At 38.6% G+C, this 27275-nt stretch overlaps 1 protein-coding gene across 1 annotated transcript; it reads left to right on the top strand.

Moving 5' to 3' along the window:
* Nucleotides 1-1108: 1108 nt before the first annotated feature.
* LOC149312476 (sodium-dependent phosphate transport protein 2B-like) lies at nucleotides 1109-27212 on the top strand. Its single transcript, XM_089524704.1, has 12 exons — nucleotides 1109-1608; nucleotides 1726-1857; nucleotides 4336-4464; nucleotides 9166-9309; nucleotides 11552-11663; nucleotides 14654-14849; nucleotides 15531-15626; nucleotides 16609-16729; nucleotides 19306-19473; nucleotides 20642-20758; nucleotides 21424-21548; nucleotides 22314-27212. The coding sequence occupies exons 1-12, from the start codon at nucleotides 1500-1502 to the stop codon at nucleotides 22887-22889; spliced, it is 2025 nt and encodes a 674-aa protein (XP_089380830.1). The 5' UTR covers nucleotides 1109-1499; the 3' UTR covers nucleotides 22890-27212.
* Nucleotides 27213-27275: the final 63 nt, after the last annotated feature.

The raw sequence follows: 27275 nt of genomic DNA, 5'->3' as shown, positions 1-27275 counted from the left end.
GAAAAAGACCTTGTGCTTCTTCTAACTAATATTAATTTTAAGACCATCTACACTAGTTTCTTACACTAGTTCAATCCTGACCAACACAGATTTGAAGTGCATCAGAGATGTTTTAGGTTAGCATTTAAACAGGGAGACTAAATTTCTCTTTGCTTTTTAAATCAGTGTTCTTGGGAATAATAAAAACGGATCACACAAATATTGCCAATATGGCTAAACTGAACCAATTGTAATACAAATGGACAAACAAAAAAGATGATTGCACTATCTTTCTTTTCCCGATCTGGGCACTGGCTGAGGCCATGTCTTATCGCACAGCTCCGTGGCCAGATCAGAGGCATCCCATAGCAGATCAGGACTTCTCCTGTACTTAACTAAAAACAGGACTTTTCCATCCTTAGCAAAGTAATGGGAGACATCCCGATTGGGTATGGGATGCCTCCGATCTGGGCACGGAGCTGTGCGATAACTCATTGTCCCAGCCCAGTCTCAGCCCCTGCCTAGATCTAAAATAAAGCAGTGTGCTAATCTCTTAAATTATGTCTGATCTAATATTCTGGTTCTATGAAGTGCCAGTAAAATACATCTTGCTACTTACATTTAGGACAGTAAAATAATAGACCATATGTGCGCAAAAAACAGCTCCTATTCAAATAATGATGGAATAATTAGGAACAAAAAAATATGAAAACTGCCAGTAGAGCTGATGTTTTATAGTAGAAATAAAACAAATGAGTGTTAACAGCAGACTCCCATGGACATTACCCTTGTGCAGGTAATATACCTCTAATCTCACTGTGTTTGATAAGGCTTACTATCTGTTATTATATTGACATTGAAAGCAAAACATAATGATTTCTTTTCTTCTTTTTTTTTGCTTCAAAAGTTATGGCAGGGTAAAGAAGAAAATTAGAGGGTTTTTTGTTTGCTTGTTTTTAAACAATTATCTAGTATTTGTTTAACTGTAAGCAGGCAGTCCTGTTGGTCCATTTTAACATTTATTTAAGCTATCCATTGATAACACAGTAAGTAAGCTTTTGAATAGCATGCAGCTTTTCATAGGGTCAGACATTTTAAAAAAAGACAAGATGCTTCTGACACTGTATTTTGCTTATACAGTGGACCTTTGTTATACGCTGGGGTTTGGTTCCAAGATCCTCCGTGTATAACAAAATCTGTGGATGCTCAAGTCCCATTAAATATAATGACATAGCAAAATGGTGTCCCTTATAAAAAATGGAAAATCAAGGTTTGATATTTGAAATTTATACTTTTTCTGAACATTTTCAAACTGTGGATGCTTGAATCCATGTAAAAAAAATCCGTGTATAAGCAGGGCCGACTGTAAATCATCAGTTCATTTTCTACTATAGAATTCATTTACCCATAAAAATTAATATTCAGAGTTTATTCCTCAATTTAATGTAGTGAACCCTTTGGAAAGCTTATGGAAAGCTATTCTTTGATGCGCTTCTCTTCCTCTTCTCCTCCTACAGGACATGGCTCCGTGGCCTGAACTAGAAAACGCAGACACCAATAAATATATTGAAGAGCCTTGCTCCAAACAAAACCAGGTCATGTCTGAAAAGGATATGAAGAATCCAAAAGGTGAAAACAAAGAGGATTTTAAATATCTGCTACTATATACTTGTCAGAACCTTGCCAGTTGTATATTTAAAGACCGATGGTGAGTAATGATATTGGCTTCCTTCCTTGTCCCATTAGATGAGGGAATTTCTTTAAGGAATCAGCTGGAACTTTTGCCTACATATTCAACCATTGCCTTGACAAGAGAACTGGAGGAAGATGATCCATGGAGTATGCCAGTGCTCCAGAATACTGGAGTCAAATGGTCAGGTAAGGGTCTATCATAATTAAACCCATTGAACTGAATTGATAATGCCCCATTTTCTACCATCCTCAGTTAATGTATGGCCCTTCAATAATTAATGTTAGTTCCCATCAACATGGACCGCTGGTTGTGCTGGTCAGGGCTAAGGGGAATGGCCCAATAACATGAAGATCACCACTGGGAAAATCTGTGCTTGAATGTTATCTTTCTGAAGAAAGAGGCACAAATATCCAGCTGAGAGGTTTTTGAAAAACATGTTATCTGAATCTTTGTACCTTTATTTTTTGGTTGATAATGTGCTGTCTGATTGTTTGATTTTAAGGTAGATTATTGGCAATGTAGAAAAAATGGCAAATCAGATTAATGTCTAACTGGGATATTAAATGTTAGACTAGTAAATCAGTAAACATATTTCTCATGAGTCAAGAAGCAGGGAAGTTCCCTTGAATTTTATCTAAATTCCCTTTACTTCAACATTATATTGAAGGTTGTGCAAATGCTAACAATCAGCTTCTAGAAGTTCCTTACATCTCTTATCTTCCTGATTTGTAGGTGAATGTATACATTTATTTTTATTCACTTATTTATCACAGGTCTTATTTTCTCCAGAGGGTTCAGACTGGCTTGTATAGGGGTGAGGTGGTTTATCTTCTGGGCATCTTACAGGGCAGAACTGCTTTAATGGTAGAACAGTGGCTTGTATTGTCAGATCATTCTCTTAGGGTTCAAAAAGATGAGCCAAATGAAGCATATTTTGGCCACTTTGGAGGTGTACTGATTAAACAACGCATGTCTCCAAATCAACCAGAAGCTACACTGAAGCCATGCTCTGGTCCTTAGAACTGGAGCAAAATGGAGACGGGATAGTCTGACTCCTGCTAGGAGTGAGCTATGTGGACAGAGGGGTTTAAACCCGCTTTCTGCTGGAGTGGGCCCATGCCGCTCTTTTGTGCCCATGTGTTCCATCCCCTAGTCAAATGCTCACTTTATCTTAAAGAGACTTTTTGTTTTGTAAATTGGATGTAAGGGCACTGTTGTAGGTAAATATGTGAAGTTAGAAAAGGCTGCCGATTTAGGCTTATGGATGGGAAGCATGGAAGGCACTTTCCTTGCACCCACAACTATGAAAACATAGAATGAAACTTCTTCAGACTTTACAGCAGCAGACTTTACAAGATAGTTGAGTGTACTGATTTCCACTGATATTTGCCACATTTATGTGTAACACTTGAACGTGAGAGATACATCATCTAAATCAGTGATGGTGAACCTTTTAGAGGCCAAGTGCCCAAACTGCAACCCAAAATCACTCAGTTATTGCAAAGTGCCATGTCCCTCTGGCTTTCTAGTAAGAAACTCTGGCAAACTCTTTGCTGGGGCAACTGCAGACCTGCCCACAGAGACAGCTCTGAGTGCCACCTCTGGCATGCATGCCATAGATTCGCCATCACTGATCTAAATGCTCATAACATGACCTATGAAGCCATGACTGCAGCTCACAGATATGTGGGATGTCCACTAAATGTTTGGAGACATGCTATTCCCAGTCATGCTATATAATTGGTGATCAAACTGTGGGACAGTTATGAAGCATAGCCTCCATGTGGTACCCTCCATGATGCTTGCAACCTCTGTACTGCACTGCTTCTTGCCTAGGAAGCTAAACGTAAAACGTGCCCAAAACATAGAGAGTCTCAGAGTTTAGACAATTTACGGGACACTCAGAATTTGGAATAATAGCTGGGCCAGTGGAAGATGTAGTCTAAAAACATAACTTTTGCAAGATCTTGGTAGACTTGCCAGAAAGGTTGATTGCCGCTGATTTGTGTTTATAGTGACAAATATGAATGGAATACTGTTGTGCAGGGACATCACCAAGGGGTGCGGGCTGAACAGATGACACCCTAAGGGGAAATGACACTACTGCTCCCCAAATCTTTTTCCTTAGGCAGAAATGGGCTGTCATGTTCACCTACATCCCTTTAAAATGCTGAAGAGATGGTGTGAATGGAGGGAGGCTTGGTGAGAAGAGAAAGGAGAGGCCTCACATTAGAGAGCATTAGAGAGAACAGTTAACAATTAGCTAATATTCCAAACCTTTTAAGTTTTTGTTGTAATAACTCCCTCCCCCTTTGATAAAAGGAATACTGGTTATCTTCCTAATCTGAACATTATGAGAACTGTGAATGAAAAATGGGAAACTGCATTAACTATTATCCTCTCATTTTGCCTTCCCATTAAACACACTGCATTCAGTAGGCCGCAAAATGGTATTCTTTTAAAATATTATTGGTCTTTTAAAATGTCATTAAAATGTTTAGCTATAGTTAACTTTTAATAAAGGGAACATTCCTTCTGGTTTATTATCTGCAGAACTCAAACATTGACCTTGACTTCACCAACATGTTGGAAACTGATGCAGTGTTCAATATAAGCTATGTATTTACTGTTTTATACATCAACACCTGTTTTCTGTTTTACAGAAATGGATGGAAAGAGCAAAATACGCTGTGTCTTTAAAAGTTTTGGAAAGTTTATACTTTTACTTGGCTTGCTGTACTTTTTTGTGTGCTCTTTGGATGTGCTCAGCTCAGCGTTCCAGTTAGTAGGAGGTAGGACAAATTTTTTTAAATATCACACTTAGGTAAAAGGTCTTTAGTTAATTCTATAGAAAGGTACTTAGATCTTGCATCTCAAGAGGAATATTTGTCTTCAAAAAGATCAAAGAGGAAAGCAATTGTAACTGAGAAGGCAAAAAGAGCCATGCTGGATAATACTGAAAGCCTATTTAATCCAATGCTGTGTTCCCAGAGGCTGACCAGAAGCCTGCAAGCAGGACATGAGTGCAAAAGTACCTTCTTGCTTGTGTTTCCCTGAAATGCACCAGATCCTGTGTGATCTTGGAAACTAAGCAGGTCAGCACTGGTTTGTACTTGGATTAGAGACCACCAATGAATCCTAGATGTGGTAGGCTCTTATTTGCCTAAGAAAACCCTATGAAATTCATGGGGTGGCCATATGTCAACACATTTTGCATACACACACTGACATCATACATCTTCACCATAAACCGTATCCCCCACTTCTCCTGCTACTTTTCGTATCTTAGCTGACGCTTCCCAAAGCATCTTGTCCTGCTTTGAGAAAGGTAGCAGGTGGTATTGCAACTGTTTATTCATTAAAGTAACTGAAGACTTTTTAAACCCAACTGTTTTGTTCCAAGAAAAGGGCAGGCTGTTATTCTTTAACTTGGTAATGAGGGAATATTAACAAGAGGTGAAGAGCTGTAAAATGATTGTCTTTATTACCTTTTCTGTAAGTACTTTAGATGTAAAAAACTTTAATTTACAAGTTTGGGTGTAAGAGTCTCTCTGGCTGGAAATAAAAATCGCTACCTAAATGAAAAGAGCAGCCAAGTGAGTTTTAGTTCCGTGGCTACTCCTGATTCTAACTCTATTTCCAAGCATATGTTTGTATTCTTATTTGATTGGAAGGATTTAAACCCTTCCCTTTAGCCAAAAAACCTTCTAGAGCAGTTTATTAATAGTTAATTTGACAGTACTTGCCCCCAGGCATACCGTCTAAATAAGAAAAGGCACAGAAGGGGAAACCAATAGGGAAGAAAGTGGCAGGCAAGCTAAGTTCAGCAATAGCTAAGTTCTGGCATGACAGAGGTATACCTGGCTGCTTTCCTTCTCCCTCAGGGGCCAGAGCACTATGCTTTTTTCCCATGGAGCACAGGCTGATGTTTCATCCCTTTTTAGTTTTACAATAGGCAAGTGAGGATGTGTAGGCTGAGTTACCCAATGCAAGTTACCCAATGACCTTTTGACTTCTCAAACACAAATACACTGCTTTTTTGTATTCTACATCATGCGCTATTTAGCACTGTTTTCTTACTTGATGCCAGATATGCAGTTGCTCATCTGGTGCAAGCCAATTTATTGGACTCCTAGGTGCATGAAAATCACTTAAAAATCTGCAGCCACAGTCATGCAAACATCAATAAATGCAGCAGTGTGTAATTTTTAATTTTTTTGGGGGGAAGAGAGAACCAAATTCAAATTATTAACCTTAGATTTTCAAACATACTGTGGGGGGGGGGGGGAGTACTGAAGGCAGTAATTGCCAAATGGTGTGCCATGGTATACTTGAAGAGTTAATCAGCTGGCCAACTAAAGGCTTCTCTGAGCCAGCACACTGCTTCTCTGAGTGAGTCACAGCTATGTCCTCGCCTTCTTCCTGATGTACCTATTAAGGGTGGCTGAATATTAGCTGTTTCTGATCCATGTCAGTTTTACCTATGTATCTATGGGGTTCAACAAATGGCCCCAAAGGAGCAGCTTCCCACCACCCCTTCCAGTGCCGGATCGGGGCTGTGGCAACTGCATGCCACATCCCAATCTGGCGCTTTAGTGGCTCTAAAAAGAACTACAAAATGCAGCTCCTTTTAGAGATGGCAAAAAGCTGCCCTTGCTGCTGCTGTGGCTTTTTGGTGTTTCTTTGGCACAGTGTATATAAAAGCTGCACTAAAGGTGCCGTGATGCCCCCACCATGCAGTCAGGTGCATGGCATGATGCCGGTAACTGGGTAGAGTCAGGGTGTGCAACGTGCAGTCGCCATGCCCCCACTCCACCCCAATGCCGGCGTTTCTAACTGGTCTGTTTTGCCCCTATGTTCTTTCCTAGGTCCATTCTATCCTGTTTCCTATGACAATCTGTGTTTTGAAAATAATATATTGTATCACAATGTACCCCTTTGTGTCCACATTTACCCTAAAATAATGTATTTTGTACATAGTTTAAGTCACCTATGAGCTGAGGACTATCTGGCAGAATTTAACACAGTGCCAAAACTGAAGGATAAGGGCATTCCTGATCACACGTTAGTTCAAGAATTGTGAATGAGTCTAGTTTGCTTAAATACAGGCTGAACAATCTGGCCAAAGATGGCAAGTGTACATTGGGCAGATTGGGAGGATGACGAGTCAGCAGAATTAACTGCCCACACTTGTGGCTGCTTATTACATCTCTCTGTGTGTCACTCCCAGCTCACTGATTCAGAGAGAACAGGGTGGACTAGTTTGAGCAATTCTTACCCACACACCTGCTAAAAGTAAACTTTTAAATGTAAACTGCAGAGTGAAATAGCAACAGTTTTAATTAGGAAAAAGGTATGTGTTAACTTATCATATACAGTATTTGAGAGAAAATGCTTTATACATTTGTTGTTGTTGTTTTTTTGTTGTTGTTGTTAAGCACCCTCGAATCAATCCGACCCATGGCGACACTGTAGATGAGACATCTCCAACTTTTTTTGTTCTCTACTGCCCTGCTCAGTTTCATACCCATGACTTCTTTTACAGAGTCCATCCATCTAGCATCCATCTAGCATGTGGCCTTCCTCTCTTTCTGCTTCCCCTCATCTTTCCTAGCATTATTGTTTTTTCCAATGAGCTGTGCCTTCTCATGATGTGGCCAAAGTACACCAGCCTCAGTTTAGTCATCTTGGCTTCCAGAGAGATTTCTGGTTTGATCTGTTCTAGGATCCATTTGTTTGTTCTTTTGGTTGTCCTTAGCACTCTTCTCCAGCATCACATCTCAAAGGAGTTTATTTTCTTCCTATCTGCTTTCTTAATTGTCCAGCTCTCACATGCATACATGGTGATAGGAAATACAATGGCGTGTATGTTTCTAATTTTTGTGCTCAGTTGTATATCTTCATTTTAGGATTTCTTCTAGTTCTTTCATAGCTGCCCTCCCCATTCTTAGTTCCTTTATGATTTCTTGACTGCAGTCTTCTCTTTGATCAATGTTTCATCTTAGGTATGAGAACACTTTTAGTATTTCTATTTCCTCATTGTCTAGGTTGAATTTATGTAAATTCTCTGTGGTCATTATTTTTATTCTCTTTATGTTCAACAATAATGTCTCTGCACTTTCTTTCTTGATTTTTCTTAGTAGTTGTTCCAGGTCTCTGATGTTTTCTGCTAGTAGTATTGTGTCATCTACATACCTTAGATTGTTGATGTTCTCTCCTCCTATTTTCACTCCTCCTTCTTCTGTGTCCACTCCTGCTTTTCATACAATATGTTCTGCATACAAGTTGAACAGATAGAGTGAAAGGATGCAACCTTGCCTGACCTTGTAATGTATACATTACAAACCTATAATACTTGTCACTTGTACAGAGTCCTAGAATTATTCTGTAAATCGTAATTTGTTGATAATTCAGTTGAAATCTGTGGAAGGATTCAACAAAATGATCAATAAACTACAATTTCTGCATACAATTTTTCTAAGCAAATAAATTATTTCTGAATAAATCCCAAGGCTTAGGAAATATCCCCCTTTTCTGCTATCGCCAAAGCACTTTTTTATTTCCCTTTAAATCAGAGTTGGAGAAACAGTTTTCTTTCAAATGCTGTTGGCCTACAAGCCATGTCATCTTTATTTTAGCATATGCTGTCTGAGGCTGATGAAAGTTGGAGTCCAACAACAGCCAGGGTTTTCCTGTGCCTGTCTTATAGTGTTACTTAGGATATAGCTACTTTAGGAGTAATTTTTTCCATGTTCCCTATTGAACCAGAAAAGAATCTGTGGCCCTATATACCAATCTTTCCTTTGAGGTGGACTTTTCATAGCCCCCACCTATTTGAACCCATCCCCTGAGAACTTTACTGATACCTCTTCTGACAATACAGACAACAAACAGAAAGAACTGTTGGGACCTAAGGGGAAGATTGGATAAAGAAGTGACTAAATTTTATATCTTTACTAGAAATATGCTTGTGGGGTTTTTTTAAAATCAAAATTATATAAATTTTGGTTAACAAAATGCTGCTTGTTTATAAAGTAGAAAATTTTCTTATGAACAAGTTTCTTTAATCGAGTAAAAGTATGCAACGATGTTAAAGGATATGTATGGTTCTTACCTTTTTCCATAACCCATAATGCTTTCATAAAAATGAGAACAATGCCTCTCACTGTGTCTCTGTTTATATAGTAGTACCTGGGCCAGTTAGTGTTGGTCTTGCTTTGTTCTCAACTTCGTAGTGTTGCTAATAGCAGTTTCTACTTTTCCTCATAGAAATGAATTCCAAGCATACTTCTGTATAAGAGCTAGTATATAATGAGCCATGCACTGTGTGACCCTTTGGAGGGGAAATTAAAACCTCTTGTTTGCCTAAAGAGAATTTTAAAACAAAATCAAGGGTGCTACTGTTTGCACAGCCCTGTCCTGTATTTTGTTGCTTAGAGACAAAAGCATTACCTTTTTCTTTTTTTAAAAAAAGGCCCCCTCTCTTTTCCCAGGTAAAGCAGCAGGCGACATTTTCAAAGATGGTTCTGTGTTGTCAAATCCTGTTGCCGGCCTAGTGATTGGTGTTCTGGTGACGGTAATGGTGCAGAGCTCTAGCACCTCTTCATCTATCATAGTCAGCATGGTGTCCTCTTCATGTAAGTTAACTGTGAAATGTGCAATGGATTTTGGTTTTATATAAATCATGTTCAAAGCTGCATACACAAATGTGGGGGATGAAGAAGGTATATTGGAAGGACTGTATAATATGGGCACCTAATATGGGGAATAAGAAGGGAAATTCTTCCCGGAGTGGCTTTTCACATCATTGCAGTGACAAGGAAAGGCACTGCTGGTTGTATTTTGCCCTTCTGTGCATCTAGTAGTCACAGGAGACCTCACAGTTGGGACTTTGCATCCCTAATTGGGAACTGATTCCTAGAAGCAATGCTTTGACAAGAGCCAAGGCCATTCTGCAGTTATGCAGCTCATATTCCAACCATATCATTTAGGGAAAAAGAGAATGTGTCAGTGACTTATAATACTCAGTAGTAGTAATAGTAACTACTTGGAAGCTTGCATTTAGAGTAATGACCAAAATACTCTCAAAATGTAATTCTACTATGACTCTCTTTTATTCATCTCTCAATCATTTGCATTCCCATATCTACTCCCACTTTGTCTAGGATTGGCATAAAAACATTGCCCACACAGTTTGATTAAAAGCACATTGTTTTTATGTCTTCAAGTCATTTCCAACTTATGGTGACCTTAAGGAGAACCTATCAAGGGATTTTCTTGGCATGTTTCTTCAGGGGAGATTTGCCATTGCCACCCTCTGAGGCTAAGAGAGTATGACTTGCCCAAAGTCACCCAGAGGGTTTACGTGACCAAGCTTGGATTCAAACCCAGGTCAATAGTGAATGAATGAATTGAATGAATGAATGGGTCAACAGTGAAGTCGAAGGCTTTCATGGCTGGCATCCATAGTTTTTTGTGGGTTTTTCGGGCTATGTGGTCATGTTCTAGAAGTGTTTCTTCCTGATGTTTCATCAGCATCTGTGGCTGGCATCTTCACAGAAGGTCAATAGATTCATAGTCCAACGCTGAAACCACTACACCATGCTTTAGTGCATCATATTAGTAAGAGTGTTGAACTGTGACTCTGGTGATCAGGATTCAATTCCCTGATCAAGCATAAAACTCCATTGGGTGATCTTGGGCAAGTTACACTTTCTCAGACTTAGAGGATGCCAATGGCAAACCCGTTCTGAAGAAAACTGCCATGAAAACCCTAAGGTTCACCTTAGTGTCAACATAAGTAAAAAAATGACTTGGAGGCAAACAACAACAAAAAAATTAGTAAGGTCAGCGAGTTGCTTGTTTGGTACATTAAACATGCAGATTAAAAAACCATAATCATTTGAACAATCCTTGCTAGCTTTAGAAGCAACTGTGGAAGTTGTGGCAATGGTACCACCCAAGATATATGTATGAATCTCAAGTTAGTGGTATTCGATCTCATTAAGTGTGTACATTGCTAGGACCTTGACACTTTTAAGTAACAGTCAGTCATGGCACCTTCACCAAATTGTTGTGCTTTATAGTCCCCTTAGTGGATGATCTTATCTATGGGATTGCCTTCTTCCATATAATCCGCCTTGCACACTTAGGTCCTCTGGGAAAAATCTATTGCAGCCAGCAAAAACTAAGCTGGCTGCAGTTACCCAGAGGGCCTTCTCTTCTGCTATTCCCAAATTATGGAATGGCCTGCTGGAGGAGACCCACCATATTACCAATCTTGACAGCTTTAAAAAGGAGGTCAAGATGGATCTCTTCCAACAGGCCTTCCCAAATTAGCAGCTCAGTCGCCCTCATTATCTACCTTGTCTTGTCCATTTTAATAATTTTAACGGTTTTGTTTTATTGTTATTATTTATCATTATGATTTATTGGTTTTGGTGGGTGGATAGGTTTTTTGGGACATTGTATTTTATTGTGTTTTAATGTTGTTAGCCCCCTTGATCTTAATGGAGAGGCAGGGTATTATTATTATTATTATTATTATTATTATTATTATTATTATTATATTTGAGACATATCCTGACCATGCTTCTGTTCATGAAGTCTTCTGACTTCTTTTTCCATAACCTACTTCTGCAGAATTTATGTGGAGTAGCAGAACAACAATGGAAAAAAGAAAGACTCCATGTACTAACAAATCATTCTGATTAGTGTGTATTTTCTTTTTTACTAAGCTGGTTAAGCTTTCTATTCTGATTGCACACGAAATCCAGATCCCAAAGATGGCACCAGATCCTAATGGATTCATTGTAATGTAAGTGTCATAATTGACAGTCCTTTCAATTTTTCAGTTTCTGTTTCTTTCTTATTTTGCAGTATTAAGTGTTCAGCATGGTATTCCGATCATAATGGGAGCTAATATTGGTACATCAGTCACAAACACCATTGTGGCACTCATGCAAGCCGGAGATAGGAATGAATTTAGAAGGTAAGCCATAATCACAAAACAGATGTGCTTGCATAGGAAGAACATCAACAGACAAAAAGGAGGGAGGGAAGGAAGGAAGGAAGGAAGGAAGGAAGGAAGGAAGGAAGGAAGGAAAAGGAAAGCCAAAATTACAAAGAACTCTGTATAAGTGGAATAAATTGGAACAACAGTGCAATAAACCAATGAAGAAAAAAATGCACAATTGATATAGTAAGCGTGTAATAACAGGCCTTCTAAAACAGGCTGACCTTTTCGCCTTTGTACTCCTCCTTTCTTCGCTTACCTCTTGGTCGAACAAAGGGAGATGTGCCAAAAATAATATTATTGTGTTGATATTCCATGAGTTTTCCTACAGTATTATAGTATCTGTCCTGTGTGAGATGAAAATGAAATAGCTGTGAGATAATGGAAGTGAAATCACAGCTCTTCTCATTTTGATTGAGTAAGAATGTAGTAAGACTGTTAAACATAGTTATCATGAATAATTACTTGGCAATCCTGTGGTTTGCTTCTCCATGTCTCATTAGCTTTGTTGTTTAGCCATATGCTATTGTGAAAAAAACAAGGCACCCATAGATATACAAAAACATGACTAAAACCGCATTTGAATGGCTCCAAAGTGGTTACCTTTAATCTCTCAAAACAGTAGTAATTCTTAACCTAGTTTCCTCTGTTAAGAACTGTGTAGTCTCTGAAACTAACTAACCCTTTGTTTTCACTTAAATCTCAGGAAATATATATAACCAAAACAAATGTACCACCTTGTTTTTGATTCTGAACTTGATCTGTTTTAGGAACCAAAGGCACAGATTGTGAATTATGATACTTTAGCTAAAAACGAATCTGGAGTGGTAGCTGTCAAGCTTTTTCTCTGAGGGGGTCCTGGCATCATAAGTGGTGGGAAAGTTCCTTTAAAAGCTTCTTGTTCACCACTCTTAATATTCTCCTGGAATGTGGCTTACATAGAACTACAGAGAAGCTGGTGACCTGCATGACGTAAGAGTGCTCTCTACAGCAGTTCTCAGAATTCCTTCACAATGTGTAGGCAGTGGTGGGCAAAGTGTGGCCTATGGGCTGCATGTGGCTCCCAGGGCCATTTTTGTGGCCCCTGGGACCCCCACATGCCCTAAAATGATTTCTAGGGTCTGCAGAGAGCATTTCCATCATGTCTGGATGCCCCCTATGAAAATGTTATTGAGGCTACAAAGACACCAAAATGTGGCGAGAACACTTCCATGTCCCCTAGATGGAATGGGGGGTGTGTGGATTTTGTTTTGCGGAAGCAGGTATAGTTGGGGTCCAGCTATCTCTGGAGTCCTGGGAAGGTAAATGCTGTCCCTTAGCCTTCCACAGATGCTGACCCTGGTGTGGCAGATACATATGAATTCCTTGGCAGAAAAACTAATTAGGAAAATGGTTCTCCGAAGCATAGTAAGACAGAACACCAAGTTCCAGCTGTAAAAGATGATATGGCAAGTGTTCAAAAATAACAAGTAGTTATTACACACGTCTCTTCATCAGCTAAAGCTAAAATTGATATTCGTCTTGTCAAGTCAAATCAAAACTCTTCTATTCTATTTAGCAATAGGGCACTGAAATGGAGCTTTGGCTCTATCACGGTAGTACACATTAAAACGAATCACCTGTGCAATTAACAGATGCCTAATTCAGAAATTTCTTCCAACTCTTTTTCTCACTACCATCACCAAAGTTGTGGTATATAAATTCCATTTGATAACAGATTACAAATAATATACAGGTGAGACTTTAAATAGTGACAAATGATGCAACGCTTGTTTCTGTTATACAGTTGGTACTTCAGGACATAATGCAAAAATTCCACTGAAACAGTATCAGTAGGCCACAGAAATATAATTATATATTCCATATAGGTAAGCAGAGGGTATATGTTGAAATTTCAACTCTATAAAAGCTTATTTGAATGACCTACATGTCACTAGTACATAATGGCTTGAATCTGCTCTTAATCTCAATGAAAGCAGGTTTGTTTACCTAAATATTGACTCATCATTCAGCAATTAATTCAATGGCCAATGTATTTGAATGGCTCCCTTTGGACCAATCCTGTAAGTGGTTTTGTAATATACGCAGCTTTTTTATGTTCAGCTATTAAAAATGATACAGGCTAGCTACTGTATCATCTTTCCCATTTGCTGGCCATTTCTTTATTGTGTACATTACTAAATTACAGCTAAATTATTAGTTGATGTTTCTTCTGTGTGAATGAATTGCTAGGAGAAAGTTTCATGCTAGCTGGATGTTACTTGAGTATGTTAAAGAAAAGGACTGGAGAAGAGCAGAATGTGTGTGTGTTTATGTGTACCTGGTGCCACTTGCACATTACAAAATAATAGGAAATGCATCACTAAAGAGAACAAAAGAGGAAGAGATTTGTATAAAGTGTGCACATGATAATTTTTATCAATTTATAAATAATTATATAATTTCAAATATCAATAGAGTACATCTTATGATGGCAAGAAAGCCTGCGACCAGTTAGCATTTGGGCTCACCTGGTCAGTCTTTTGGCCAGGTATTTCCTGTTGCAGTTAGGAAGATTCAGAAAGAGAGGGAGCAAGCAATGAACTAACTTAAAATGATTCAAGGTGCAGAGTTTATCTCAAGATCTGTCTGGTAGGAGTACCAGCTGTTTCCTTCTGCTTATGTTCTATTTATATTGCAGCAGATATTACAAAATCACTAGAGTAGTCTCTCTCCAGTTGAAAGCCAAGAGTAGTGAGTAGTGTTATCCCAGAACATCTCACCACTTGAGGAAGTGCTCAACAGTAAGATGTCTGAGCATCTTGTCTCTCTATTATTGGTCTCAATGTATCATGAGAAAGACTGTGCCAGCATGAAATGCATCAAGACATGGATCCTTCCTGTTGAAGTCATTTTAATTTATCTCATTGCTGAACTTTATTCACTATCTTTGATTATGAGGGTTTACTGTTTTGGTTTTTCTGCAGGGCCTTTGCTGGAGCTACAGTCCATGATTTCTTCAACTGGCTTTCAGTGTTCGTACTGTTGCCCATTGAAGTTGCCTCAGGCTATCTTTATCACCTTACAAATGTAATAGTAAAATCGTTTCATCTTGAAAGTGGGGAAAATGCTCCTGACCTACTCAAAGTCATCACGGATCCTTTCACCAAACTTATTGTCCAGGTAGGCTATAAAGTTTGGACAAAAGGCTGGAGTAAATTCCACTGACATGGAAACCACCAACTGCCACCACCTAAAGGGCTCAGTCCAAATTGTTAGTGCCAGTGGGAGTAAACCCACTGAATTAATACAATTTACATATGTATTATGAGCAGATGTACATTCAATGGATCTGCTCTACTTAGAATAGCAATTGGATGTAATCCCAAGTGTGAAGACCTATAAAGTTATACACGTGTCAACTTTAGGTTGGTTTAGATTCAATTTATCTGGTATTATGGAGAAAAAATAATTACAAATTGCATTTTAAATAGAAATCATAGAATCATAGGATTATAAAGCTTTATATTGCAATATAAAATGAAATTCATATTGTGCCATGAGAGGGAAAATTTATGATGTACAGACAGCCCTCCACAGAGTTTTTATGCACAGATTCAACTATCCACAGCTTGAAAATATTCCAAAAATATGTAAATTTCAAAAAGAAAACTTTGAATTTGCTATTTTATATAAAGGACACCCTTTTACTTTGCTGTGGTATATAATGGGACTTCAGCGTGTACGGATTTTGGTCTCCACAGGGGCTGGGCGAGGGGTCCTGGAACCAAACCCCAGCAAATACCAAGAGCCCACTGTATTTTTCTGGATTAAATAATTTCTCTTTTTGTTTGTTTTTAACAGCTTGATAAATCAGTGATAAATGCAATTGCTACAGGGAATGAAGCAGCAAAAAACAAAAGTCTTGTGAAAATGTGGTGCGAAACCAAAACTAACCTGGTGAGTACTGTTAAAACTGTAATGTAATATAATCTATCATTAAACGGTTACCTTTATATTTCTTACTAACAACTAAAAACCAAATGGGAAGAGACAATTGCTTTTTTTTCCTTTTGAAAGTTGTAAATATTATATTGGAATATTATACTAATGTTTTAGACCTGTACATTTCATTTAGGAGATTAGCACACCGGCTTTCATTCCCACGATGGGTGCGGGACATAAACTCACTGGGATGGATTGTATCTCACAGCTCCATCCTTTGGCAGTACTCATCCTGTACCCGACCCAGGCTTCTCCCAGACCTTTTAAAGAATAGGATTTTCCTGTTCTTTAAAAGGTCTGGGATACGTCTGGGTCAGATACAGGATGAGTACTACCCGGGGTCAAAGCTGTGCAATGCAATCCATCTTGGTGAGTTTATATCTTGTGCCTAGCATGGGAATGAAAGCCAGTGTGCTAATCTCCATAATTTGAATAATTCTTAACAGTACAGAAGTCCTTAATTATCTTATTATTTTCATTGAACAGGGAATCATAGTGGCCTGGGTTTTTTTGCTATTTTGAAAGCCTGTAACAGGTGTGAATGGGGAAGAAAGTATCAGTTTCATTGGGACTGCCTATGAAAGTAAACTACTATATCATGACCATTGATTAAATTAGCATAATACTAATCACTACTTATGCTGCTACTTATATAATGATTTAGTGTGTTCAGATTGGTTCATATATATTATTGTTAGTACAGAGGACGAGGACGAGGAAGAGAAGCAGGGAGAAGAGCAAGAATAGTTTCACTAGCAGAATACTTTTTACAATAACAAATATGGAAGGGAGACATAAAGAAGGCTCAAATATTGGCTGTTTCATCGTTTTCATTACTGTGATTCTTTGTTGTAGTGCTTTTGCATTGGAGAAGAACTACAGTAGGTCATAAGTGAACAGGATATTGATTTTATTGGTTTGCTTTGTCAATGCCTAGACTGCAGTGAATACTACCATCCCATCTTCTGCAAATTGTACGTCTCCAGACCTTTGCTGGACTAATGGAAATTTGACATGGACAATCAAAAATGTTTCCAGTACAGAATATATTAAAAAATGTAAGAAAAAAAATTCACTTTCAGTTCTGTGAAGGTTTTGCAATCATTATGTTCTTTTGGTCATTACCTGAGGTTACTTATCATGTGGGAGAATCATGAGTGATACATTTACTTGTTTGTTTGCCTATTTATTTAATATCCTGACTTTCACCCAACAGAGGATCCGAGGAGGCTTACAAGTTAAAACAAAGTAGAGCTAAAAAAAAAAATTTGTAAGATTTTGCCATTTTTGAAAAGCCACTGAATAAGCATGGTTGGAATCTGGGCTGCATATTGGTTGCATTTGCCCAGCCACCAGCGAGTGTAATAACACCCGGTTTTAAAATTAAACATGCCTTTTTCCCATTGGGGATAAGGTGCTTTAAAAGCAATGTGATAATAATCTTCATTGTATCAAATGCTAACTGCTAATACAACATGTATGTAAATCTCACTTATTCACTGGTTGGAATGTATGGTTGGATTTGGCCATAGATATTATTTCAGACTAAAGAATATGCAGTCCAACTGTCCCATCATTTTGCACAACTATAAAACCTTTTAAGAAATATAGCAATGTGCCAAACACGGAGCAATGGCACACAACTATGGATAAGATGCAGAGGATGCAGTGATGCAGTTGGTTATGCATGTAAAAAGAAATGGATTTGGTTTCCTGTGCCTGTGTGTCACGATCTCAGCAATGGAAGACCAAAAATTAATTGTGATGCTCTCTGGGATATGTTGCTCTGTGTTCTGCCTATTCCTGTAAGGCTTTCAAAGGCTGAAATTTTGTTGAGGTTTTGCACTTGCACTAGCAGTTGTAAATTTTATCAGCTTGGTAAGGAACTTTCTGAGCCTTCTTTATGCAAGAATTTCCCTGGAATGCCCAATACTCCATGATATTCCCAGAGTGATGTGAGGACACAGCTCCACCCTTCCCTTGTCACTCTGGCTGCGTCACTCTCTCTTTAATATCATCGAGGTAAATCAACCAAGCATTGTGCTACACTGGCTCTGACAAGGATATTGACCAAAGCAATATCCTTCTCTGAAGATGCCAGCCACAGATCCTGGCGAAACATCAGGAATAAACTCTTCTAGAACATAGCCACATAGCTTGAAAAAAACATGAAAAACAATTAATATCACATTTGTAACATCAAGATTTGGGGAGCAGCTTTCACAATACATCTGGCAAAATATGACATTGCTAAGAGTCAGTTCAAATGCTGCCCCAAAACCTGTCCCTGGTGGTACAAGGGAAGGATGAACCTACAATTTCTGCTTTCACCCACAGTTTTCTTTTAAATCTCAAGTATGTTCCATAGCTTTTATGAAGAAATTGACCAAAATTGGCAGGTTATCAAAATCAGAATATAATTTTGTACTCTCTGTAATAAGTACTATTCCCCAATACGGGCAGGATTGTTTTGTAGTTCAGAGTCATGTACCTGTTATAGCCAAGGAAAGAATAAAAGAAAAGAGGCTAATTCAGCACAATAAATGTGATTTAATGGACAGGGACTCAAACCCTGATTCATCTATTTATTTAGTGCTAATCATTCAACTGTTTCAGCCTTGGAGTACATATGGGTCAGTTCTAACTTTCACCCACATTCATTTAAAAAAACAAAAACAAAACTCAGTTCACTTCTGAAAATTTGTGAAATATCTCAAGTTGTCATTTAAAAAAAAAAAAAGAACCTTGAGCTTATTGTTTGGCGGTTCTAGCAGGGGAGCGCAGCTATCGTATACCCTTGACCGAAGAACGGTACACTCCTTCTATCTGGGATGGTCGTCCTCTTCAACCGAGCGCGCAGCCTCGGGAGGGACGCACATGGAACAGTGAGGGAGGAAAGGGAAACCCGCCTAGCCAGCCAGATCAGCCGAATCAACCCTGGCGATCAATGGGGTGACAGATGTCGCAGCCAGATCGCCCTCTCAAAAGATGCAACATCTATAAAGCTTGTATAGTATGTGTTTCCCCTAATTACAGTTCAGAAACATTCCTGGCTCCAGGAATCTGCTAGCCAGCATAGCCAGTAGCCAAACTCTGTCTACATAGCTATGGCATCTGCATACAAAAACAGCCGTCACAGAGAAAGGGTACCATTGTTTTGGGAGGTGAACATATGCAACAAGAAACTTTTAGGTATCAGTGGCCTGTTACAGACTGCCAAAATAAAGCTGCTTCGGGTCTCTTTGGAGGTATGCTATTTAAATGATGCATGGGTCCTAAGAGTCCAGAGGTCACGCCAAAGCCACACTCCATTCCTAAGCACTGGAGTGCAGCTTTGGTGCAGCTTCCGGATTCTTAGGATGCATGCATCATTTAAATAGCATACCTCCAAAGAGACCCGAAGCAGCTTTATATTGGCAGTCTGTAACAGGCCAGTGTTTCCTTGCAGAATGTTGATGTGAAGGAAACACTAAGGAGTTGGGTGGGAGAGACATTTGGACACAGAGAAGACATATTGAGAGAAATTGAGAAAGAAAGACATATACATTTATCTTACTGTGAACATGTATGAACAGTTCTCACAACAATTAAATTCTTTCATATCTCATGTATTTAATTTTTTCTCCTTTTATAGGTCAGCACATTTTTGCAGGAGCAAATCTCCCAGACCTTGCAATCGGTCTCATCTTGCTTGCATTTTCCTTGCTTGTTCTGTGCACTTGCTTGATACTTATAGTCAAGTTGCTGAATTCTGTACTTAAAGGACAAGTAGCAACAGTTATCAAGAAGACACTCAACACCGGTAATGATTTCTTGTGTTTTCTAAATCATGGCCAATAGAGTATTTACAAATACTGAGTACAGTACAATCAAAAAGTGTTTTTCCAGTAAAAACCGTAGTGAAATGGGTGGCAGTGGGATGTGATGATTGAGGTACCCTCTGGTGCCACCCTTCTTGTCTGTATTTCTATATTAGTAAAAAGAAAAGCAGTGCCAAAGTAGTCCTGAAAAATTGTCTGCCTCCATTCTCTCAATTAATTGCATAGAAATTGTTTTCTGTTGTTCTGCTCTGCATCGAAGTGATATATATATGCCTCCCACAACTACATGAGTGGGGTAGTTAGGTCAACCCTTCCATGGAATAGCAACCTACCATCTAGAAAGATGTCAGATGGGACCAACCAATCTGTTGGACCTTGGCCATGTTCTTCCATTGTTAAAACGCAGGTCCAAAACACACTGCAGAAATATTCCAGTTTCAGACCACTTTAACTGCTCTAGCTCAGTGCTTGGGGATCCCAGGAATTGTAGTTCATTGTGGCACCAGAACCGTCTGACAGAATCAGCTAAATGTCTCACAAAACTACACTTCTCAGAATTCCCTAGCATTGAGCCAGGGCAGTTAAAGAGGTCTCAAACTGGATTATTTCTGCAGTGTGTTTTGAACCTCGTTTTACTGGTCTTCAGACAATCCAGTATGTGAAGGCAAAATGTGGGGACAGATGTCCTTGCACATGCCTAGTCTTACCTCTTCATTCCATGAGCTCATAGTGTGTAGCAAAATCTGAAAGGAGGTCATGACTGCATTCAAATGAACGCAAGGAAAAACTCTTTAGAGCTCATTGCTCAAGGTATACTTCTTTTCCTCCCCCAATTCCAAATCTACCTCTTCCTTCATTACTTCCTTCCATCTCTGTTTTCTTTTATAGATAGTGCTGTGTCAATTTTTTGGAAGTAGCCATTTTTCAATCTGTCTTGGGGAGTTAGAAAAAACAACCCTAAAAACTCTTCTTTTTTTTGTTATGTTTTAAACACCTTTTTACTGCAGGTTAATGGTAGTGGAAGAGAATTTATTTGGGATGTTCTGAGGGTGGGGTGCAAGTTAAAATATTTGATACATTTGGAAATATTATTTAGAGAATATTCTGTAAGTCTCTAATGTATCTAATTCTTCTCCCTCCCTTCCCCAGATTTTCCATTTCCATTTTCTTGGCTGACAGGATACCTGGCTATGCTAGTGGGTGCCGGCATGACCTTCATTGTCCAAAGCAGTTCTGTGTTCACCTCTGCAATTACTCCACTTGTTGGTATGTGTTCTATAGAAGCATTTTGAATTAGAATGGTTAAGGGGAGTGAGGAGGTCAGATTGATCTGCCTTTCAGCTGCTAGTTGGCTTTCAGTGTTTGGCTTTTAGTGGAAATGGGTAATTTCATTTCTTATATAATTTTATGTCTAAAAACCCTCCAAAGCCTTGTAAGAAACATTTACATGCAGCCCTAGCAACTGATAATGTTAGTCTTCTTCCAGATCATTAGGACTTGTTCACAATCTGTTAAAGTTTTATATAGTGTATGAAATTATCCTGTAGCATCTTTGAAACTAACTGAAAGAAAGAAACGGGTAGCATGAGCTTTCATTGTCTGGAGTCTTTCTCAGATCTCTACAAAAGCTCATGTTATTTCGTTCTTTCAGCCTCAAAGGTACTACAAAATGCCTCTGCACATTGATTTTCCAGACAAATATGGGTATGTCTTTGAATATTACTATATAGCATATGCATACATAACCAGAGTTTGTAGGTATGAAATGCTACAGATTGTACTTTATACAACAGCTGATATATTAAAGCTGTGAACTTTACTAGCTTTGGTAGCTATATAGTTTCAGGGCTGTTTCTGTGTTTGGTATCTGTGGGATAATCTACGTGAAGCACTTTGAGCACTGTAATTCATCCTTTTTTTCTCCCTTTCAGGCATTGGTGTTATAAGCATTGAACGAGCATACCCTTTAACTCTTGGGTCCAATATTGGTACAACAACAACAGCTATTCTGGCTGCTCTGGCTAGTCCAGGAAGTAGATTAAAATATTCCTTGCAGGTTAGCATTTTGATTTTTTATTATTTATAACATAAAGTCTCAATGAGAAAGTTTAGACTTAAAATGAATTTTCTCTGAATTAGGACTTCACATTTCAGAGACGGAATGCTTCAGGCCTGGTGTCTGCTGGGCTTATGTGGGCTCACCAAGACTGAAGCTGTCATCCCTCTAAAACAGCTAATCTTCAGAGGCCATGATCCTAATCCTAATCTCCCAGCCCTAGTGCCTTCCCACATGACCCTTGCTTTTATTCCAACTTTTATTTTTATTTTTTTAAACTGAGAAATTAGTGGGTGTGTATGTGTGTGCGCACGTGCACACATTTGTTATGTACCTTCAAGTTGTTTCTGACTTATGGCAACCCAAAGGTATCACAGGGGTCTTTTGGCTAAGAGTGTGTGACATGCCCAGATGGTTTCCTATGGCTGAGCAGGGAATTGAACTCTTGTCTCCAGGCTCATAGTCCAGCGCTCAAACCATTACATGTTATCTGAAAAACCATTTGCATTTGGTGTGTGTATTGATATAAACTTAGTTTTAAAAAGATATGAACGGTCTGAAGATTGACTGTGGTCAGCTCTTGTATATTTCAGTAAGAAACAATTGTGTAAGAATTTCTAGGTGGTTGGAGTGTCATAGTAGTTGGACATATTGAAGGAAAGAGCAACAGAAGGCATTAATAAATCCTGAAATAATATGTATTTGTACATAAAGTCACACATTGTTTAACATTTAACCTGACATTTTTCCTTTGTTTGCTTTCAGATTGCTCTCTGCCACTTCTTTTTCAATATTTCTGGGATTCTGCTGTGGTACCCAATCCCATTCATGCGCATCCCAATTGTTTTGTCCAAGGGTTTAGGGAACATAACTGCCAACTATAGATGGTTTGCCATTTTTTACCTTCTCTTCTGCTTCTTCTTGATCCCATTGGCTGTTTTTGGCCTGTCAATGGCTGGTTGGCAGTACCTTGTGGGCATTGCAGTTCCCATTTTGACTGTCTTGATCGCTGTGGTCATCCTCAGTGTTTTGCAAAAGAAACAGCCACAGTTGTTGCCTCAGAAACTCCAAAGCTGGGAGTTCCTCCCCAGATGGATGCATTCTTTGGAGCCCTGGGATAATGTCATAACCTCTGCAAGCTCTGCCTGTGGAAAATACTGCTGCTGCTGTTGCAAATGTTGTAACAAAGAGAAAGAGGAAGAAATGGCAAAAGAAAAGAAAGCAAAGACCCTGGAAGGTCATATAAACCCAGTTTCACTGGCTGATGAAGAAAACAATATTTCAAATGTGTCACAGATAACTAAACCTAAGCAAACAGACTTGACTATCACAGCCTTGTAGCAGAAGATGTGGCTTTAAAAAGCTGAGATATATATATAGAGAGGAAAGAAACGGAGAGGAAAAACATTTGCTAGCTTCTTGGGTACAGTGAAAAGAGCAGATTGGTGATGGTTCTGCATTTTGGCAAACAGGCCATAAGTCAAGTCTAAACTATTAGCTGCACACGAAGACCGTAAGCTGCCCCAAGTGCCTTATAGGGTCTTGACCCTAAAGCGTTGAGCCAAAGAACAGGCAGTAGAGCAGTGCTGAAGTATAGGTCTGACACTCTGCCTAAAGTAGGCCTATTGGTCTTCCTGTTGCTGTTCAGTATCACTGCTACAAATCTCTATTGTGTCTGCTTCTTTTGGTCTGCCATTCATCTGTTACTCGGAGTTTGTCATCAGTGGACCCAAAGGTCAGGTACATAGAAGATGAATCTGAGATATGTATATAAGGGATGTATATAATTGGTAGGGTCAGATTTATAACAATCCTTAAAAAAACAAAACCAAAGAACCAGTGGCAAGGCAGGGGAGAAATTTATTTCTTTTAGCACTGTAATTGTTTCTGTAATTTTTGACCTCTTTTCTAGAAGACATAGAAAGTAAATACTTTCCGCAGCATTCCCTCCTAGGACTAGACAGTTTGAAGGCTGGATTTAGAAAGAAAGAACAGTTGTAGGATTTAGCCATTACAAACCCGGCTTTAGGCAAGATTGAAGTGCCAAAGGAGATAATCGCACACAGGAGAACCGGTGGGAGAGATGCATGATCTAAAAGACAAAAATGGGTCTTAGCACATTTACCAGCATCTGGGCTGTAGGCAGCCAATATCTGCTCAGTGTCCTTTCAGAAGCAGGACTGGTATGCATGGGGACAATAGAGTAGGGCTTATCTGCATACCCCTTTCCCAGTTTAAATTTGCATGCTTTCTACAGAATGCTTAATTGGGCTGCTATTAAAAATGTAACATCTTGTATTTTTATTTTTAAAAAATCCAGATTGAAAGTCTGAGAAAACTGATATGTGCCCATCAGTTTATTATAAATAGTTTATAATAGATAAACCCTGCCTAGATGATACAATGAGTATCCGGGGGCTAGACTGGGACAACATATTTTTGTGTCACCAATTCTGAATGGAAGAGGAAAACAAGTTAATAGATGTATCACTATTTTGTGTGTGTATAATGTTCATATTTGACGAAAGTGTATTTTAAATAGTATTTTAACGGTCATTTAAATTACTGGAAAATGGTATGTTTGTACAGTATAAATGGCATTGTCTTAAATTTTAATCTCTGGCTATGTACCAGTATAAACAGAGTATAAACAGACTAGATCTGCATGATCTAGTCAAAGTGAAGGACTCTTTCATTTTGTTTTCAGTGGAAAAAGTGAAGGATTCTTTCATTTTGTTTTCTTATCACATTTCTCCTGTTGGAGAATTTCAAATAGATCCGTTATGTCTGGACCACGCTCCATTTTTAGCAGAAAAGAAAGTTAACTTGGGTAACTAAATCATGTTACGGGATTCTATAAAGATTTGAAGATATGCTCTTGAAAATAAAAATCAGGCTCCAGCCACAATTAAGCACTTTTAAATCTCATTGTTTACAGTAGAGGAATAAAGTGGAATAAATGAATAGTGCTTAAATTTGGCTAGATCAGTTCTTCCCCATTCCTGTGCTTTGAACTACAACTCCTATCAGCTCCAACAGCTACAGCCTGTGGACAGGTGGATGGGAGCTCAAGTCCCAAAGACCTGGAATGCAGCATGTTGAAAATGATTAATATTTTCACTCTTCTCTTTTTATTCACTAAAGCTCATAGTGAAAAAAAAAAGAGAGGATGTACAGAATGTAATCCTATGTATGTTTACTCAGAAGTAGGAATCGCTTTGTTCAATGGCGCTTAATCTCAGATATATGATAATTGAATATCACTATTAACATGTGTTAAATTAATAAGCACTGCAGTCTTTGTTCAGTACAAATAGCTTTTGACAATCTTATACGGAATTTGGCTTGCACAGTTCTGTTTCAAAGAACTTTTCTGTATCACAATGCGGTTTATATGTGGATTTGGATAGTACAGTTAAACTTTCACACAGCAAAATCTTTTACTCATATTGTATAGGGTTTTTGTTTTGTTTTGTTTTGTTTTGTTTTGCTTTTAAATAGCAGTTTACTCCAGGAATACAGAGCACAGTACATCAAACATGAAGCACTTTTAATCTCATTCTTGTCAGTAGGTGTGTTAAGTTTAGGCCTGTATTTCTCTCATTTGTTTCAATGGGATTTAACCCAATCATCCCTATTTCCCTTTGTTTGTTTGTTTGTGAAAATGTTCCTTATTTTATAGTTGGAATGAAAATGTTGTCTTCTCATTTAATCATTATTTGCTCTTTGAACAGAGGTGTCAAACGTAAAGTTGAATTTTAGGGAAATTTTGTTGATGTTGAATAAGTCTGAGAGAGAAAGGCAAACAGGTTTGTAGACTGGCTCTTTCTCCTTTTTTAGCTTAGTTATAGATCACATTTTAGCTTCATCTACCTCTCTTTCAGCTGTGTCAGTCTGTAGAGCAGGAGTGTAGCGTGTGTTGGACCCTAATTCCCATAAGCTCCAGTTAGCATGGCCTGTAGTCAGGAATTATGAGGGTTGAAGCCCAACGTGTGGAGATCCTCTGGCTGCATAGGTACCACACCAGTAGAAGCCTAGCTTTACATCATGCACAGGTCTTTCTTGTGCAGCTGCTTGCAAGAGTGGTAGCAGCACAACTAAGAGTAGACTTAGACATAACTAGGATAGCTGTCTGTTTGCTGAATAATATTTTTCACTCTGATAAAGTGTTGCTATTACTCCAAGAACGCTATCACTTTTACAGAACTGGAAATTCAGTGGGACTCTTCTACTGCACAGTTTCCTCTGCTAACATTACAATGACTTTAGGCCAATGTCATTGAAATAAACGTGAGTTTAACTTCTGAAACAGTTTTGTCCCTACACTGTTCTGTGGGGTTGTGCTAATAGAAAGATACCATTGTGAACTGGCTACAAAAAAGTGGGATGGATGAATCCCACAAAAAGAGGATGAATGAATGTGGAACTGGCCCCCACATCTAGGTCTTATCTCCTAACAATTTGTCTCTTGATACTACTTTTCCTCCACTGGAATATATTTTAGGAGGGCTGTCAGAGTGACTACTGGAGTATGAAGTGAGGGTGGTGGGGATAGTATTATACCCTTCTGCTGTATACTCTATACTTTTCTCCTCCTGCCTTCTACATAACTGTAAGTAGATCTAGCTTTAACCAACAGATCTGCTACTTGTGCATTGCTGCACCTGTTTTGGCCATAAATCCTTCTGTCTTAACAGCTATTTTTTCCACGTTCCCTTTTTTTGTGGGTGAGCATGCAAATGTGTTGCACATTGTTGACAGAAGTAGTCAAGAAAAGATCTGACTGTTTTAAACCTGGGTCCATATTCAGCTGATAGCACAGTAAGACTCATAACTTGACTTTCAAACTCCAGGTGAACCCCAGGGGCTCATTCTTCTACTTTAGCCCATAACAGGAACTGTGAAGGCATGGGCTACTGTTTTAAGAGTATGATGGTTTGAACCAGTCTTCTCCATTCCTCCTTCCTTGCCAAGCAGCTGGTGGATTTTTTTCTTTTGGCGCTGTGGCAACACACAGCATCTACCTCCAAATAGAATTACTTTGGGTGTTCAACACACAAGGGATCACAACTGTGTGACAGGTGGAGTGTAACTATGCTAACTTGCCTCGTCCCTTTTTTTGCATTTTTGCCACCCTTCCCATACTGAATGGAAAGGACTGAAGGGAGGACAGAAAGTACCTTATCAGTGACTCTTTCCTTGTGGATTTTTACACTATTTAAAACCGTTTTCACTGTACAGTTTTTCATTACTCGAATTTCTGGAGTCTTATGGAACCTCTTGTGTCATTTGGTGTTATATTGCACACCGTAATACGTTGCACTTCTTGTCCTGAAAAAATGCTTTTAAAAAAAGGAAAGAAAATTTATTGTGTAGAATGATGTGTTGTATATGACAAAAAAGCGTAGGTGACAATGCTGTTTAGTTTTTCATGAGGTTTGCTTTAAAAGCATATCAGTAGCCTTAAAGGAAAGATGAAACCATGTCTGTAATACATTAGATATTGAAATGTTTTTATCTGCCACTTACTTTTTGCCTCCTAAATTTGGAGAGAAAACTTGAACTGTATAACCAGCTGTGAAAAAAAATGATCTGATTTTGGAATCTAACAGTGGTTTTTTGTTTCTTATTTAAAAAGAGACATTGAATGCACAATAAAGTATTTTAAAAACAGTATTATATCTGCAACTATTTATTTGTTTTGTTGGCTTTATATCCCACCACAAA

Source organism: Sceloporus occidentalis, unplaced genomic scaffold (assembly GCF_023333645.1).
Source record: "Sceloporus occidentalis isolate IW3139 unplaced genomic scaffold, rSceOcc1.0.p SCAF_5, whole genome shotgun sequence".
Taxonomy (NCBI): Eukaryota; Metazoa; Chordata; class Lepidosauria; order Squamata; family Phrynosomatidae; genus Sceloporus; species Sceloporus occidentalis.
Note: the sequence above shows the minus strand (reverse complement) of the source record. Positions and strands in the feature narration are given on the sequence as shown.

Excerpts from the sequence above, each read along its gene's own strand:
- LOC149312476 (XM_089524704.1), top strand. The coding sequence starts at position 1,500 with ATGGCTCCGTGGCCTGAACTAGAAAACGCAGACACCAATAAATATATT. Across the intron at positions 1,858-4,335 it reads TACTGGAGTCAAATGGTCAG|AAATGGATGGAAAGAGCAAA; the intron begins GTAAGGGTCTAT and ends TCTGTTTTACAG. Across the intron at positions 19,474-20,641 it reads CAAGAAGACACTCAACACCG|ATTTTCCATTTCCATTTTCT; the intron begins GTAATGATTTCT and ends TCCCTTCCCCAG.